This window comes from Calliphora vicina, chromosome 4, assembly GCF_958450345.1.
Source record: "Calliphora vicina chromosome 4, idCalVici1.1, whole genome shotgun sequence".
Taxonomy (NCBI): Eukaryota; Metazoa; Arthropoda; class Insecta; order Diptera; family Calliphoridae; genus Calliphora; species Calliphora vicina.
The window spans coordinates 32422400-32442504 of NC_088783.1; the positions used below are offsets into that span (position 1 = coordinate 32422400).

The 20105-nt window shown below is 27.8% G+C and overlaps 1 protein-coding gene across 2 annotated transcripts in view; it reads left to right on the forward strand.

Annotated features, from left to right (window-relative positions):
* The window catches only part of LOC135957684 (probable serine/threonine-protein kinase cdc7), a 205448-nt gene that overhangs the window by 31895 nt on the left and 153448 nt on the right, over positions 1 to 20105 (forward strand). The window contains exon 4 of one of the 2 annotated variants that reach the window (XM_065508470.1): positions 17086 to 17412. The exons of the other annotated variant lie outside the window; for it this stretch is intronic. Within the exon in view, the coding sequence (XP_065364542.1) occupies positions 17086 to 17240 (155 nt within the window). The 3' untranslated portion in view covers positions 17241 to 17412. Of the gene's footprint in view, positions 1 to 17085; positions 17413 to 20105 lie in introns of those variants that run through there. 2 annotated transcript variants of the gene reach the window in all.

Consider the following 20105-nt stretch of genomic DNA (forward strand, 5'->3'; position numbering starts at 1 on the left):
CTTGCCAGCCATCGATAATGATGTTTATGGCTCCAAAGCAATCATTAAGGATTTTTCAATATAGACACATCCTTACACACATACTTACTCTACTTGTGTGTATATGTAAACGGGTAACATCATTTGACTACTAAAGGCTCTTTTTACAAACAATATTATACAGCTTATTTTTCTTTTTTGAGTTTGTATACATACACAAATTTATATATCTACTCCTAAATATGTATGTATTCAAGTGTATGTATTTGCTTTAGCTTTGTTTTTTAGCTTTAACGTTTAGAAAAACCAGCAGAAAAGAAAATAAAATAAAAACAAAACATATGAACGAAAGAGCTGTGCCAAAATGACACATAAAAATTGACAAGACATGTTACTGCTAGCAACAGGTAGGCATCCCCAAAACCAAACATGCCTCTGTTTAACTCGAAAACGAAAACAACAACAAGCTAAATACATACATACAACAACAGCATTGCCGATAAACAGCAAAAAACAATAATAATAAAGAGAGTTTAAATTTTGTATTTAAACAAAATTCAGATACACATACATACATCGGTAGTTGGTGTATAAAATTCGTGCTCAATTTATAGAACCTCACACAATAAATTTGTTGTATTCCCTTTTTTTTGGGAAATTTATTTTTCATTAAAGCTTTTTTCTTTAGAAGTATGTAGGTATTTGTATGTGTGTGTTTCCTTTTTAGATTATTTATTTTCTCAAAAGGGAAATTTTCTGGGATAATAAATGCGTGAGTATTAATGGCTGTAAGAGTGCAGAGAGCGTAATGGTCCAAAGACTTTTTGAGAGAATTATTTTATAGCTTGACATAAAAAAATTAGTGAGTACATAACATGTAGTATGTCGATTTTCGGATGATATGTAAAATTGTTTTATATGTATTAAACAAGGCTCGAACAAAAAAAAACATAAACGAAGACTTCAAAAAATAGAATTGTTTAGCAAAGATGCCAATAAACTATGTTTTAAAGACTATAGAAAAGGTGGTTAGTAAAGTGACCACTAAGCCGCAAAAAGTTAACTACTACTCGACAGGTTTTTAAAAACATAAGTTCTTCTCTAAAGCATTTCAGTGTTTACAACAGCTGACACCTCTAGCTAAAAACTTTTATTGGATATATTACCTAAAATTGCGGCATTTACTACACAGGTCAACTGCAACTGGTGGTTAGTAAAGTGACCACTAAACCGCAAAAAGAGTTAACTGCTGTTAATTACTACTCGGACAGTTTTTTAAAAGCATAAGGTCTTCTCTAAAGCAATTCTGTGTTTAAAACAGCTGGGACCTCTAGCTAAACTTTTATTGGGTGTAAGGCCTAAAAATGCGACATCTACTATACTGGTAAACTGCAAACAAATTCTTGAATAACCACTATATAGATTTGATGCATCATCGCTACTTAAGTACAAAAATGGTAAAATTTTTCAATTATATGGAAATTTTTCTAAAACAATTTTTAAGTAAAATTGTCAATATTTTGACATATTTCTCTACTCCAAAGACAACTATTTCGATTTTATTAACATAGCTAAAATTAAATTTACATAACCTTTAATCCGTTTGTATAATGCGTCTCAATCGGCTCAGTAGTTCGGAGTTATAATAACATATTGAAGCAAAAAATATATTTTTTACGTGAAAATAGCAAAGTTTTTTGTTTTAAAAAAATCATGAAAAATCGGAAACGGCAGAAATTGTTCAGGTTTATTGCTTTATCGCAAAACCACATGCAATAGGAACAAAATGAGTTATCGATCATAAAAATCTATTGATACTTTTCGAATTTATTCACAATTAAGTGAATTCGCTCATTTACGATTCACATGATTGTATCAACCATATATATGGTTACAGTAAACAAATATATGTTTGTGACAACCATTCATATGATGAAGGACTTACCATATTATGTTGCTCTCGGCTTAATGCTTATCATAATCTGAGAACAACATATTATGATAAAATTATTCATCATAAATATGGTTGCCACAATCATGTGAATCGTAAATTAACCATATTATGGTTACCACAATCATGTAAATAGTTATAGTGACTATAATATTGTTAAAAATCTTGTAACACTATTTAAATGGTTACAGTAACCATGCCCAATTATATTTTTTCTCTGCGTGCAAATACTATTTGTTTCAATTGATGCAGAACATTATTAGCGTATCCCAGCGCTTCGCCTTAGATCAAAGTGTCTGGAATTGGTTTGATTTGTTCTTGACCTCAAAAGATGAGCAGTTCTTTTGGCTGGGAATCCATATGCTGCCAGAATGATGGGAAAAGGTCATAGCTAACAACGGACAGTACTTTGAATAAATGTATATTGTAAAAATGATTCAAAACAAAAGCTAAAATTTTGAAAAAATCTATAATTTTTAAGTCAGTAATTTGCTATCTCAGCTATTATGCACAGTTTTCATTTGTACACCGTGACGTATGAGTATTAAAAAATGCCATAGTGGCGATTTTGTACCTTAAAATAATCTTAAACTTAAGAATTATTCCGCGAACTTAATAGTAATTTAATTTAAACAAATCTTGTATACAAAATATATTGAAATAAGCAAATATTCAAGTTTTAAGACCATAACACGGCAAACATATGTTAGAATAATTCACAGCAATCATACAACCAAAATTAACAAACAAACATGTATACATATTATATTTAGTACACATCTTACTTAAACTAAAACATTGCAAACAACGCAATTTAGAAAATTTCTAGCATGCGACATAATTTTTATACACACACACAAATCATCAATAATACCAAATAAAATTTCCTTTAAACACATGTTTTACTCTCTCAAATAAACAAAAAAATGTATACAATTGCGAAAAAAATTATGTACCAACAAAAAACCTAGAAATTTAAACGAACACACACAATAAGTTTTGCACAAATATACTAATTTTGCTCTCACTCTCACTTTAAGCAGCAACAAAAACCAAAATAAACTTGATAGGAAGACACACATATATACATACTCAGGCTCTCTCTCCCATACACAAACACAAACGAAGACAACGGCGATTGGCACACTAAACGACTAAACTAGAAAAAATATCCCAACCAGTTTTCGTGTAGCTTTAACGACGTTTAAACATGTAGACGGGAAAAAATGAAAGATTTTTGAAAAATAAAAAAAAAAAACAAATAAATAAAGTGTTAAAAAACATGAAAAATTTAATATAAAAAATTATCCTGAAAATTATTTAAAAAAAGTTGTTTTAATAAAAAAAAAAAAATTGCAAAAAGGAAAAAGTTTAAATTTAAAATAATAATAGAAAAATATAATTTATAAAAAAGTATAAATCAAATAATATTATTAAAGTTATTAAGAAAAATATATAAAATTAAGGCAAATAAATTTAACAAAATAACAAAAGTTTAAATCAAATATTTTCAAAAAGTTATAAAAAATTACAATTTATTATGCAAAAATATTAAAAATTAAAATAAATAAATAAATATTCAAGAAAATTAAAAGAAATAATATAAATTTCATCATTAAGGAAACATGTACGTGTAATTTAAATTCACAAAACAAAAAAAAACATAAAGAAAAAGTTATAAAATATAGATTTAATTAAAAACTTTTCTTTAAACCCAAATTTATCATCATCATCCTCGTCATTAAATGAGTTTCTCTTTTCCTTTTTTGGAGAAACTTTCTCTTCCTTTATGGAGTTTATTTTTTTTTGTTTTGCCATACTTTCATTGTATTGTTTTCGGATAAAGTTGTGTGTGGTTTATGTATGTGTTTTTGAAGTTTTTTTCGGGTGTCTGTTCATTTCATATTCAAGGAAAAACGAGTGACAAAGTTGTGATAAAGTTTTTTTTTAAATTTACGAATCTGTTTAAAATTTAATAGATGCAATTGGAATCGTGTTTTATTTAGGCTGTGTGTGTTTATCTTTAGGATTGAAAATATATTTTTGCAATTTTTATGTGCTTTAAAAGACTTCAAATTATTTCAATTTGGAGTTTCAGGTGTAAAATTTCTATTAGACTACTCTAAGGAATAATTATAAATTGATGATTTTGGTGCTGTATTTGTGTTTAGTAGAAAATTTGGTAGAAATTGAAAATTTGCTTATACTTGTAATTATTAACTTTCAATTTTTTTTGAAACACGCTTTTCAAAAATTTGTAAATGTTAAAAAAAAATTAACAATTGTTAATTTTTCCCTGAATATACACAATGGAGTCGCGAAATACCAAATTTAAAACTTTGTAAACCTGACCTCAAGCTCAATAAATTAGACTTAAAATCATAATAAAACAATATTTGAATTTTTGTATTTCTCGAGATAATTAAAATTTAGAAAAATATTTAAAAAAAATTATTTACACAGAGAAACCAGATTCGTAGGAGCAACCGAATTTATTGCCAATCGAATTATTCGGTTACAGGCATAGAATTTTTCGGTTCTATCAACCGTTGATAAAGAAGAATTTCGGTTAAAGCAACCAATCCTTTGTTAGCTCTTCTAATATTTTGTACTCAAACAAATTCTTTACAAATTTGGTGGCTACCACGAATCGGTTTTCTCTATGTAAGTTCTTGTGTATATTTTTATGTATAATTTTCCAGTTCCTTGAAAGTTTTTTATTCTAATGTTTAACTAAAAAAAAAAACATTTTTATCAGAAAGATTACATTTAGTATGTTTGCGGTCCTTTGAAGATGGATATTTCGGAATTCACGTCCTTAATTTTTGCATTCTGTTTCCATAGAAATTAGTATATGCTGCTGGAAATGGTATTATAAGGATGTCATAAGATAATTGCTACATATCACATTTTGATATAATACAAACACATATAATTGATCATATTTCAATACTATTTGTATCATTCATTACCATTTTATATTGCTTTTTTAACTATGTTTATCTAATATATAACGTAATAATAGAAAATAAGAAAATATTAATTTTATCAAGTAAGACTGTTATATTCTGCTGTGCTGAATATATTAATCTGATATAGGTGTTATATTGTCATTTGTAGACCGATATTCATACAAAATGTAGAAAGATTGAGGTTTATATAAAACTTGTTTATGTAAAATTTCATCTCGATATTATTTACTATGAAACAATTGTGAATGTTCAAGTCATTTTCTGAGGGGCCTTGTATAGGAACCAGGGTAAATGGGGGTCATTTGAATGGGGGATTGGTGACCGATAATGTCCATTTTCAATAGCAAACAAACCTTATAAACAGACAGTATTTATGAAAATTTCTAGCTAGCTCCTTTTGTTTTATCCCTATCGTGTTTTCAACAGACAGAGAAACGGACGGACATAGTTAGATCAGCTTAGGATATTATGAGGACTAATATTTTTTTGATTGTTCTTTAAAATATAAGGAAATGTTTAATAAATGTCCCACTCCGTATTTTGCATGTGTTTTTAACCATACAATGGCTTATTATTGAGGAAACTAATAAGAACATGGAAGATATCTTTTTTGAGATATACTGTTAAATTTTGCTACATTAAGAAACCGGAATAACTTTTTTTGTAATGTATGAAACTTACTCAATCTTTTTTCATTTGAAAGCCCATTTAATTGTATTAAAATTAGTTTAATTAGTCTTAAATATAATTGCATTTAAGTGCCCGCCCTGTTTGCTGATGCATCCTAGAAAAATGTTCTTCATTTTCGGCGTAATTCGGCCATAACTGGCTGAGCTATGTGTACAGTTGCACGAGCTTTTTGAAACCACACAGAGTTGAAAGCAATTCTATTTCGGCGTAGTTCCGGATAGGAAAATTCTTTAGCATGTGAAAGTAATGGTTTCCAGTAGCCGCAACGCTTTGTCCGTTGTGTTCAAATGAGTATGGCCCGACAATACGGCGTGAAGAAACTGTTATGCGAATTGGAAGCAATTCCCTCTCATGCAGTATTTCTTGGTATTTCTGGTATGCGACAATTTTGTTTCTTTACTTTGCCTTTCCGATCGAAATAAGCCTCATCAGACATGAGTTTTCTTTTAAGTAACGGCTTTCATCAGCCATCCTGTATTTTGTTCATGGACAATGGTTTTTAGGAAAATACATTAAGATAAGAAATGTATATGCAATTGAATTCGAACATTTTTAATTCTTTCTTACTATATCAAATTTGAAATTTTAACTTTGATCAAAAAACAACCCCAAGCGAATTTAACCCTCCGTTAGATGCAATCATTTTCAATTGAGACTAGTCGCAATTTTTGAAAATAATCTCTTCACTTTTTATTCCGTGAACATAAAAACAATATTAAATTCAAAGTATTTAAAACGGTAGTAAAACTGAAATTGTAGTTAAAATATATTTTTGAAAAATATCTTCAAATTTAAGGAATTTAAAAAAAAAAAATTGCAATAAAAAAATATTTGCTTGTATCAACTAGATCAGTTGCGACTAACGGAGGGTTAAAATTTTTGAGCAACTTAAAATTTTTGTATAACTGCACCTAGAAAAGAAATATTGTTGTACAATGAACATGTTTCCATTTCATAATATTGATTTTTAACAATTTATTTATATGGTTGCGACAACCATAATATGGTAAAGTTAAAATCCAAATGATTATCGCAATCATATATACTCAATTTATGGTAACCATTTTATATGTTTGTAATATGTTGTTCTCAGATTAGAAAAATGTTTGTGACTAACATATACCATTTTACTACAATCATATATATGTTTGATACAATCATGTGAATCGTAACTTTAACATATTGTGGTTACCGAAATCATATAAATAATTACTGAAACCTTACTATTGTAAAAAAATGTTGAAATAGTTACAGTAAACATGTATAGCTATTTTTTTTCTCTTTTCCCTATATTAAAATTTATTTCAAATCGAAATTCGAAATTGTTACTAACTAAAAATATATAGTTCAGCTGAAAGCAATTTATGAACTAAATTGATATTTGAGTTCCAACGCTAAAACCAATTTGATTTAATGCTATTGTTTATGAAATTTAAGTTCAATTATTCATGAAACCACAAACATAGTTTTTAATGTAGTTTAATGAGTTATTGATTATACCAAATAATGAAACCAATAAATATTTGAGTTTGGAAATTAATGACATCTGCAATTTTGCTATACGAACGATTTGCAAAAATCACTAGACTGTGAATTTATAATAAATTATGTCAAGCAGAGGGTATAAAGGCGGGTAAATGTAAAATAGATTTTATTTGTCAGAAAGCAAAGATACATTTAGAGACAAACTAATAGTAAAATTTATAAAAATTTCTAATAATAATTGATTATTTTATTTTCATGTAAGCTGGTGTATGATTTTACAAAATAGTAACAAAATAATAAAACTATTTTCTATGTAACAGCGCTATTCAATTCATATAAAAACATTTTAAATGAAAATTCCATTTGTTATTAACAAAGAATGGCATAAAAGGCATTTTCAGCTTAGAGACCTTAAACCAGGTACTTATTTATGTAAATCCTTTGAGGCCCTTGTGGCAGTTTTGTACTCATATTTGTTTATTTTTTTACATTTTTTTTTGAAAACTGCTTCCTGTTTCGGTATGTGAATGAATGTGTTTACATACAAATGTGAGAGTGATACCCTTATTTAACATCTGTCAAAATATATATTATTTTTTATGAACATACATATGTTTATGTTCTTTTTTTTGTTGTAACTTTCTACTATATATGATTTAAAAACACACAGAAAAAAAAGAAAAATGTTAAATATTTAATTATATAAAGTGTGGCTCCAAAGACCAAACACAACACAAAAGCAAATATGTTTCCCCATACTGGTATCACTACTACTACTGCTAATATGACCATTTTTTTATTTTGCTTAAAATTAACACTGAGGCTTTCTTTTGCAAACTAGGGGCACGGTATAATGTGTATGTGAAGTTTATCAAAGAATTTGTACTCGAGTTCTAACACTTATGAAGTATTGTAAAAATACATGATTATGCTTGCTCAACCAAAGTTAGGGGAATTATTATGTGTTTAATATACATAAAGACAACCTTTAGCTATTTTACTTAATTTTGGTTTACTTTTTTCATTTAAGCATCCATATGTTTTATTAGTTTTTGTCCATTACAGACAGTTCTATTTTATAAAGATAAATATGTCAAAAATATAAATTGATATCATAAAATTGTCCTTAAAAATACCATATTATTTTGAACATAGCTAAACGCACATAGATCAGAAACTCTTTTGCCAAAGACCTAACTCAGTTGTCAAATAACTAGGTGGTGAGAACTCTGTGAAAACAAAAATAACACTGGCATGTGCAATTATTTTGAGCAATTTGCTTGTTTGAGTTTTTTTCTAGTTTCCGCTCTATGTGTATTTCTTTATGATTTTGAATGGCTATATAGATTACTACTTATAATTTCTATCAACATGGAATTATCTTTAGGCTTAACTGTCATTTCACTAAATCGAATATTTAACTTAAAACTAATAGCTTTTTGTCTCTTTAGGGATATTTTCATGTTTTTTTTTCTCTAATTGGGTGTTATTTTAGATGTAATTTAAAAAAGTGATACAAAATGGTAATGAATTATACAAATAATATTAAAAACATGATAAATTGTATGTATCAGCATTATACTACGACAAACGACTGTAATATATTTTATATATTGAAATAAAATATTGATTTTATGTAAAACTTTATTACAATATGTGCTATGTAGTTTTCAAAAGTAAACTTTATCTTGTGATATCTTGAGAATTTCAGTTTCCATATTTAATATGTTTTTTCCAAATACATATATTAAACAATTTCAATGATAACAAATTACAATAATTAAAGATATGAATTTTGATATATCTTTCTTCAACTGAGCCTAATCATATTAATTACGCTGTCCAACAAATTAAGACTTTTTGATTGGAACTGAATAGCGACGATATAATTCTAAAAGGGCATGTTGCGTAGATCATTTTGTACAATAAACTTATAGTCCAGCTGGTCTGAGTGGGGATAATTATTGTGGCAGATCTTAACCTTCTAGCTCTTTTCTGTAGGGGTCAATTTGAATCTTTTTGAGCGAAAATCAAAAAAAGTCCTTTCAAAAAGGACATTTAAGGATTAAAATATTCTGCAAAAATGTTTGCCAGAAAATTTTAGTGGGGGTCACTAAATACACTAAAGTTGTAAATAAAGCTCTTTCTTAAAGACTTAATTAGCAAAATTACAGGCAACCTTGGGTCTCACATTTTTTAAAAAAATCGGCAAAAATCTAATTATAATCCGAATGAGCTGAAATTTAAAATGTATATAGTCCTTGAGAAGATCTACAAAAAATGAGTTTGCACGTCTACGGTGCCTCTTTAGTTCAAGAGATATTTAGGTTTATTTTTTTTAAATTTTGCTTGATCTTTTTTGGCGTTTTAGATATAGCGGGCCTACGGAGAGTCAAAATTTTTTTTAACTATCAGTTGTGGGCAATAAAATTCTCAATAAAATAAAATAAACTTTATAATAGTTAGATCGTCTCTATAAAAACTTACACGCACCCAAAGATGGTACATGTAAAACGGACCGTATTTTTTTTAGTTTTTTCCCAAAAAAGACCTTATACTTTTTCATTTATAGAAAAAAATTTTCTGCAAAACTATATACAGTTTTTATATAATCCAGAAAGAAAACTTAATTCAAAAGCGTGTAAAGGAAAATTTGGCCCATTTAAACGGTCATGGGGGGTACCTATTAGGGTATTCATTCGACTAATGATCGTTCGATTAATCGAATAATTTCTTACGAATAATTATTCGAACAATTTAAAAATTACCATTTTCGAATAACGAATAATTCGAACAATTTTATGTAGAATAATCGAATAAAACGAATAAATGTTCATACATATACAGTGAGTGTCACTCAAAATCGTAAAACATATTTTTTTTAAATATTATGAAATTTACAGGCAATAATAGGTGATTATATAAAAAATTAAAAGTAATTTTATTGATTGGAACAAAAAATATGTATTTCAACAAAAAAGTTAACAAAACCTCAATTCGTTAAAAAAAATATTGATGAAAATTAAAGAACATCACAAAATTCATATTTCACTTAAATTCGTACAATTATATTAAATTATAATTAAAACTTTAAAAATTAAAAAAAATGTTAATATTAAATAATCCTAATACTTTGTAGGGTATCATTTGCTATTTTTTAGTGCCTTTACGATTTTAAATGAAGCGTTGATATTCTGGGCACTGACAGTCTTACCCAATTTTTTTATTTGTGGATAAGGACAATTAAAATTATACCCAATTTTCTGAGCATTTTAAAATATTTCCAAAATATCAACTTTCTAAAACTAATGAATAAAATTTGACTACGATGGTGTACGATTTTAAGTGACATTCACTGTATATTTAAATTTATTAAATTGCTTAACATTTTTCATAATTTCAAATTTAAATAAGTAATAATGAATCACAAAATTTGTATTGTTTCTGAAATTCGACAAATAACTAAAGATAAAGGGACTTTCGATCACTGTAGATGAGTGTTCCGATAGCTTTTTCTATAAATATATAAATATTACTGCAAGAAGTTACAATTCTAAAAACAAATCTTTCAAAATTTTTAACTTAGGACTTGAACCAATGAAAATAAATATTAGAAGAATCGGAATTAATAATCAAAATTTTAACTTAGATTAAAGTGGAGTTGAATGTGATTTTGAAATGGTCGTCGAAAGTGATTTTGAGGATGACATTTATAATAATTACATTGAAATAGATGAAGGCCATGATCTTAAAATATATGAATATACATAAGTGATGCTCGCGTACGTAAGTGTTGCAAAATATTTAATAAATCGAATGAGAAACATAAATATTGCAAACTAACGTTTTGTTGCAAGAAAAGCATGGAGTTCGTCTTATACTTGATTTTGAACAACGTTGAACATCTTTGTCTAACATGGTAATAAACTTTTTGAGTATTTGAAAATGCGTCAATCAAGCACTGCCTAACTTCAAATTAGCCACGTTCACTGACAATGATATAAAACTTTGGACAGATTTCCAAAGAGCTTGATGTATAATACAATCTCTTATAAATAATTTAGAAATAGTGAATAATTAATTTAATAAAGAATTAGTTACTCAATTTAAAACCCGAATTTATGAACGACACACAAAAGTTCTTAATACGTTTATATTGTATTTGAATTCAGGATCATATCCAACTAGCTCAAATTTTTTAAAACATAGCTCCTAAACGGAAACTAAAGGGTTTGCTAGTCAATTGTTTTGTGTGTTGTTCGGGAGTTAATCTGATCAGAATATTTCTGTTGAAAATTTAATGATGGACTTTGTTTTCGAATGTTTTTTAACATTATCAATACTTGAATTGTTAACTTTAACGTTATTTTTTGCTTTTCTTTTACAATAAAATATTAAAAAACCGACACCAAAACTTCATTCTTTACTTTTTTAAAAAAAAATTAAATTATTCGAATAATTCGATTAATTTTAAACGTGTGATCGAATTATTCGAACAAGTTAAAATCTCTTATTCGAATTATTCGTTTTATTCGAACAAGAGAAAAACCGAATAATTCGAATACCCTAGTACCTATCCAAAGTAGAATCAGATTTGGGTAAAAAATTCTAAAAACGCAAAGCACCGATCCTGGAAAAATCTCCACTCCAAATCAAAATCTAGGTGGACAAAATTATTTGGCGCTTCCAAGAAAATGTTTAAAAGATCAATATAGACTTTTTTTCAAGTTACAGTAGGGTCTCGATATACATATGAAAAACATTAATAAAAAATTAAAAACAAATACGTTTTCATGTCTTTCTGAAACTAAATTTTTAAAAATATCTGTATTTAGTATATTTCAAGTTCCAGTAGGGTCTAAATATATATAAAAATCAATAATAAATAAAAAAATATTTCTAAAAATTCCATTCCGTAAAAATTAAAAAAAAAGTATTTCGGCTGGTGCTGGCGGCTACAATTTTTTTACAAGTACATTCCTCAGAAGTTTCTTTAAATGATGTATATAGCTATATTCTTAAAAAAAATATCAGTATATTTGAGACCCGAGTTGAAAAGATATAACTGGAAAATGGAGAGGGCCATAAATATAAGATATAAACTTAATAAAAGTCTATATCAATGTTTATCTATGTTTTAAAGTATGAATTTCTATATGGTAAAACAATTGAGATATATCTTATTTAGTAAAGCAGTAAAATATTAAAAAAAAATTAACGAAAATATGATTCAAAATTTGTTGAACTTCTGGCGCTTCTGTCGAGAAAACGAAATGTCCAATTAAAAAACCCATTTGTATTGGAGGAGAGCAGATTGTCAGCTTTCGAAAAAACTTAGTTTTTCCAAATTCTGAAGATACCGATTTTCATAATTTTGTCCACCTATATTTTGATTGGGAACCACAGTTTTTTTCGATCTCACTCCCTATATATTGAATGTAACTTATGAATTACATTTAATCTTTCAAGTATTAATATAAGAAAAAGTTTGGAAAATTTTGATAATTAGTTATAAAAATATATACAAATACATAAATGCATTATTTTAAAATGCATCCCTATATTTCAATTATCTCGAGAACTTTCCGTGATCCCTTTCTGAATTTTATATATGCATTAAGCCGTGTCTCAAATTTAAGGAAAATCTTTGGAAAATGAAACATACCTTTTTTATGGTTTTCCTTTGTTCAAGTACGATTTTCTATGCTTATCCTGTAAAAGTCTTTAAAATCTACGATTCATTCATTGGCTTTAAATTATATCAAAAATTATAATATTCTTCTGCCATGTGTCTAAATATAACTTTTTCAGTATTCTTTAGAATTATGAAAATTTAATAAAATAAATTGAATTTCTGAGGAAATCAATTTAATGAACTTTAGCCTAAATAATTAATAGTATCAAAAATGATGATATATTTTTTTGGATTTTTATATTCAATGAACTTTCAGTACACTTTTTTTTACTTACAAAATACCAATAAATAAAACAAATATTTTCCTACGTATATTCGCTACAATTGGTCTGCTTTTTGCTAATTGTTCAAACAATTATTTAAAACAAATCTAATGTAAATTAATAAATACATACGCTATTTAAGAAACATCCTGCATTCATTGTCATTTAGCTAAATTCGTTAACACATGCTTTCACTTAACACCATGACGTATACGTAATTTATTTGTCTGGAACTTGTATCAATTGTTCATCATACGCCACCATCATCATCAATATCGTCTAACCTTCATTACACTCGTATAAACTACTATATAAAAATTCTTAAAACAAAACAACTGATTATAAATTTAATTTATAAATTTATTATATTTATTCATTAAACAATTTTCCTAGGAAGAAATAAACAATTGTTTTGTAGAACAAAAAAAAGCATTTAAAAATTTAGATCAAATTCTATATGGCATGATTCACATGTGTCTGAGTGCATGTTTTTCGGGTTGTTTATATGAATGAGTTTCATTTTATTTTATTTTACATATTGTTTTCTATTTGTTCTATCATATAAAACAAACAATTATTTATATTTGAAAATTTATTTTCTTTTGTTGTGTTCATTTCATTTATTGTTACTAAAATTGCACATGTAAATGTAAATATAAACATGTGTATGAAGAGGGAAAAATATCATGAAAATAAAATTGAGGAAAAACATTATCAAGAGCAATTTAATTAATGTCTAAATAATAGATGTCTTTGCAGCCTTAACAAGTGTTTTTATAATGAATTAAATTAATCATTATAAGTATAAAAATGCATGTATTTAAACATGAATTTATGAAGGTTTGGATATACATACACGATTTAGAACCCAGCAGAAAATTTCGCAATATTTAATTTTATTCTGTTTTACAATATTATTTTATCTAAATATTTATCATAACAATTAATGACGTTTGTTGTCAAGACAAAGTTGTCTGAGCAAAAGCACTAACAATTTTGTCATAACGAAGCAATAATACTAATAAATGGGGACTATACCTGATAATTTTGTATCTTGACAACCATTTTGACGTTTATCATGATACAAATTTATCAGGTATAGACAGGGGTAAATAATTTAAAATTATTCCTAGAAAATTTTTTAGGAACTAGTGACTTTGCTTTAAAATATTTTACTGGGGTTTGTTATACATTTTCTAACCAGTAAATAATTTAAAAGAGTAGTATTTATTTTTCTTAAATGTAAAAAAGTGTATAATTATTTATTTTGAAAAATTTAAACGGAAGTGAATTGTGAATGAAAATAATTGAATAATGAAACGGTTCGTAATACCTTTTATAAACTAAGCATTTTATATTCTTCATGTATGTATAAGGACTATATGAAAATGTATAAAGTATTATAGTTAAATGATTCTAATTTTAAAGTTATATAAACAATAATCAAATAAATTTAATATCAAAATAAAATTTAATTAAATTTTGAAAACTGAAAAAATAATGGAAAATTTTAGTTTATTTTATGATTATGATTTTTATTATTGGGTTGATATTTAAATCTTAATCTCAAATTGTTTTCGAAGCAGGAGATTGAACAATTGCTTATGCTAAACACATTGGTCATCCAAAAATTGAGATCTGCCTCTCAGTGCTTGGAAAGTTCAATTGGCACAAGATCTGCAGCCACATGGACATAAAAAGCGAGTAGTGGAAGCTGATTTTACGATCAAAAACGTCATAAGCGATAAAGCACATTTGGCTTTGTTAAACGTCAAAATTCAGAGAAACCACACGTGATTGCTAAAAACAAATGCATCCACAACGTGTCACTGTGTTTTTGTTTGTATTGGAGGTAGGAAATCTTAATATGGGAGAATGAAAATGTGTCAGAAAAAACATTTCAAGGAAGTTTATTACACATTAAAGCTAAAGAACGAATTTTCCCTATAGTATGTTGTGCGGTTTATTGGTCAACCCTAAACTAAGGAACGTGATCTTGATGAATGTGTAAATGTGACGTAAAAATCTGAACTCGATCTTAGAAAGTCTTAGCGTCTTTTGTCGCTTTTACACAAAACTTGCAAGCGATGCCCAAAAAGCTGCGAAAGATCACATACCAAGAAATCTTTATGCTATCACCAAAAAGCTCACTATTAAAAACTTCGCAACCACAAATCCCATAAAGAATAGTGAGTGTGTGCTGACAACATTTTGGTCTGAACAACTTGAAATATATAGACAACACTACTCTAGCTTAGTGTCTCGCACAAGATATCCCAATTAAAACACCTGAAATATTAAACGCAGTCTCAGCATTAAGGGCAAATGAAACATCATCGTCCTTCCTACAACCACTGATCCAAACCTTCTGGTCTACTAACGAATTGGATCCACGACTCAAAGAAGGTATTATCGTAAACATTCCCAAGAGGTATAACAATTCTCAGCGCACATTATAAATAACAGAATATTCCCAGCTATTTTGCCAGAACTTCGGAGTGAGCAAGCTGGATCCGTCCACAGAAGTATTGTACTGATCACCTTGCGGATGGTTGCAGAACAGTCCAACCACTGGCAGTCTCCTTTGTATATAGTCTTTATCGAGTTCGAAAAAGCTTTCGATATCATAAGAAACGACGCGATATGGAGCGCTCTTGCTTGTAAAGGTATTCCACCAAAACTTATAAATCTTATCCAATCACTCTATAAGAATGTTTGTTGCTGAATTGTGAATTACATTGCCCTAAGCAACCGCTTCGAAGTACTTACAGGAGCCAGACAAGGATGCGTATTGTCACCTTTGCTGTTCTGCATTTTGCTTGACGTTATCATATGTAATGCAGCTCGAGCTAGCCACAGGTATCAGAACTGAAGAGATCAAAGGCTGGTCTAAAGATAAACACCGCCAAGAGAGTTAAAAATACGTAACGTCGACCTGGATGAAGTAACATTTTGGCAGCATCATTACGAACACTGGTGGCTCTAGTAATGATGTGGCATACCGAATATCAAGGGCCAATCAAGCATTCGGCATGTTAAGTCCAATATGGAAATAAGGTGTCATATCTTTCAACGCCAAAATAAAGTTGCACTGCCACATGACATAAATGGTGTGCAGGTATTTGCCAACCAATGCTTGTGAAAAATTCATCGGATATTCTGCCCTGCAACAGTATCAAACGCAAACCTATGGAGCTAACAAATCAACGTCCAATCCAGGTTAAAATACTCAATCGAAAATGGCGATGGATTGGCAATACTTTGCGCAGGCCCACAGGGTACATTTGATGAACACGCCAGGGTAACACGCGAAGAAGAGGCCGTCAACTTGAATGCGAGGTAATGTATACTGGTCTTAGCTGGAGGGAAATCTAGCATAAATCACCCAACAGAACTGAATGGAGTCAGTTTGGGTCGCCCTTTGTTCCTTATAGGAACCACAGGAAATAATAATAAATCAGGAACAAGTTCCCTCATTTCAGCAGAACACATTTAATTTTAGTATCGATATTATAGATTTCTATGGAACATTGAAATACAAGTTGTACTACTTTCTACGATAACATACGTAGAAAAACCGGTCCATTCATGATACACTTGAAACGAGCATAGCTAAATTTCTGAATTTAACTGAGAAACTGTTAGGAGCATAGTATAATTTAAGTAGTTTGTGTGAGAATTTCCATATATTTTTGAAAATTTACCTAAAATTTCTTTAATAAATAACGTAGTATTTATTAAACTGTTTTTATTTTTAAAAGTTTAATAATCGTGTTTGATTAATTTTCCGACACATGTGTTACACACAACCTAAAAAAACAACACCCACCCAAACAGAAAAGCACCTGTAAATTGTAAAAATTAAAAATTTCAACTAAACTGATAATAAATTTACTCGAGCAAAGAAAAAATTATGAAATTATTAAACGGCCTGCTAAAACCACAAAAACACATGTGTTACTTTATAGCCGTCTACTAAACAAAGACTGCTTTAAAGCAACAAACAACAACAACAAAAAAAACAAATTTATTTAATCTATTTTATTGCAGGTCATATAATAAACCGACCATTAACAGACACGCAAATATTTGAAAAAAAAGAAAAACAAAATTATAAAAACCCTCCTCCACACAAAACTGAATTAAAAGAAGCAACAAAAAAAAAATGCAATAAATTTCCAAAAAAGAAAAAAAAATTAAAATAATAATCAAAGCTACAACAAGCAATTTAATGCATAATTTAGCAACAATTAATTTATAGTTTAAATACAAAATAAAACTGAAATGATTATTAATTGCTAATGAAACGTAATGAATATTTACTTAATGCAAATAATAAATTTGTTAATTCTTAGTAACAATTAATAAAAGATAGTAATTAATAAATTCTGCTAACAACACAAAACCAACAAATTAAAAGAATTCAAAGATAAATATTTACAAAACTAAATCAAAGCCAAAGAAACGTGTTAAAAAAAAAGAAAAAATATTTTGTTGAATTGTAGGCACTATTGGGTAATTAATATTGCAACAAAGTAAAAGTGTTTTAAAATTTATGGATTAAAAAGAAACAACCTGGTTTCTTTTAAACTAAATAGTGCCACAAATATTTATATATTTCGCTGTTTAATCAACTGATTTGTTTTCGAGCAGTCTCTCTTGGTGCTGAAATGTTTTATTGGTTTTTATTTGTTAAGTACTGATAGTGTGATCAAATTTTGTGTACGACTCCAGTTTTTTTTAATTTGGAAACGCGATAATATTGTTTGTGTATTTACATGCTGCGTAGAATAAAACTTTTTGGCATTCGAGAATTTGATAAGAAAATCAAAATGAGGAAAATGATTTTCAGAAGAGGTGAGTTATTTTAAAATTTTACTTATATATAATTGTGGAAGCTATAATTTCTAGCATTGTTGGTATTACAATTTCCCTATTTTGACAAATAATTTGTTTAAATTTCACTCTGTATTTTGAACCATAGATTAATTATGTATATTGATCAGAAACTCTGCTGTTATAGACTTAACTCCGTTGTCAAAAACCTAAGTAGTGAGAATGTATTAGTAAAGAAAATTATTGGAAAACGAAAACAACAATCGTATGTGTGATTATTTTGAGTTTATTTGTAGTTTCCGATCTATGTGTATTTCTCTATGTTTTTAATAGTTAACATTTTTTACTGAAGTGCAGAGTAGTGTGATTCTGTCATTGTGAACGCAGATGAATTTACAAATTTTAAAATTCATTAAGGAACGAAACAAAAAATTTCAAATAAAAAAATTAATTTTTATTTACTTCTCTGAATTCTATAATATTTGGTCTATATCATGAAACAACCATTAGAAGGTAGAATCACTAGGGAGAGAGTTTAAAATGCTATGCCTTGTTATGTCAAATAATAGAAAAATAAAAAACAGAAATCCAAAAATACGAATAATAACAAATGAAAATTGAGAAGTATTTAGTTCTATTTTCAGAACATTTTATAAATCTTACGAGATTTTGATCAAATGAACATTTACACAAACAACATTTAACACGCATGTTTCTTCTTATATTTTTTAAATTGAATTTAAATTATTTTTTTCAATTGTACTTTTATTTTTTATTTTATATTAGTCCGACAATTCAAGGCATGTATAATTGAGAACATGTTTTGAAGTGATTCTACCTTTTATTGTTATATTATGGTCTATATGTTTTCCATGCCTAGACAGAACTTTTAAATTCATTATAGTTTGATTTTTATATACTAAAGGTAGGGTCACACATGGCAAATATTTGCTCAAAAAAGCGTGACCACTTTTTTTAGCACAAATTTGTTTGACGTGTTTACTTTTACAAGTGTTTTGTAAGATCAAACATCATCAAATAAAACTAAATTTTTTGTTTTGAATCATCCTAAGTAAAATAAGTTTTGAAATTAATAAAAGAATTCGAATGTATTTTATTTAGTGGTTACATCTTTTTCGTCAAATATTTGTCATGTGTGACCCTACCTTAAGGTTCGCAGTATTTTATAATTGTTGACCTCATATTAAAGTTAATGAATGGATTTTAAAGTTTCTTTCTAAATCCGTTTCTCAACAAAATAGGATATAACTTAGAAAGTCCACCTTGAATAAAGGATATCTTTTAAGAAGATAAAGATAGTCATTAACTGCAATGTCTCATATTTTCGAGATAATTAAAATAAATTCATAAATTTGAAAAATGCTGTTGGGAAAAGCATACTAAAATTTGGAAATTGGCTTCTAAGGATGTCGTAAGTCACCTTCACCGTGAATTCAAGGGTATATATAAGTTTATCATTCCATTTGTAATTTCAACATTTTTTATTTGCGACCCCACAAAGTATATTTATTCTGGATCGTTATAGATAGCGGAGTCGATATAGCCATGTTCGACTGTATTTTGAAATCAACATTCCGTAGCCCCCAAATAACTTACAAACTTGATTGACAACTAAATATATCGAAAATTCTCCCGCCGCTATTTAAAATCGATTAAATCGGCCCACAAATGGTGGAGATATAAGGAAATAACTGGGACAACCTCGATTTTTGGCCTATTTTTGATCTTTATCTGGATTACTAACTCATTAATAAGGATATCTAATGATAGATATTTCAAAGTCCATTGCGGCGATGTATATAAGGCAATGAGTCAAAATCGGGAAAATTATTTTTTAGCCCCAATTTTTTTTTTACAAAAAAATTTTTTTGTCATAATTTTTTTCACTAATAAATTAAAAAAAAAATTCGAAAAAAATTTTTGAAAAAGAAAAATATTTAATTTTGTTAACCTATAATTTTTATTTTAAAGTATAATTTGGTAAAGGGTATTTAAGATTCGGCACAGCCGAAAATATTTAATATTATTTGTATAATTCATTATCAGTTTATATAATTTTTTGCCAATAAAATTTTAATGAACTGCAATTAATTTTTCCAGTATATATTTTAGTTACAATAAAGATGGCACAAAAACCTTCCTTTTTATCGAAAAACTTTTGGAAGAATAAAAAAGTTGCCCAAAAATCTTTTTAAATCAATTGGGATAGATAG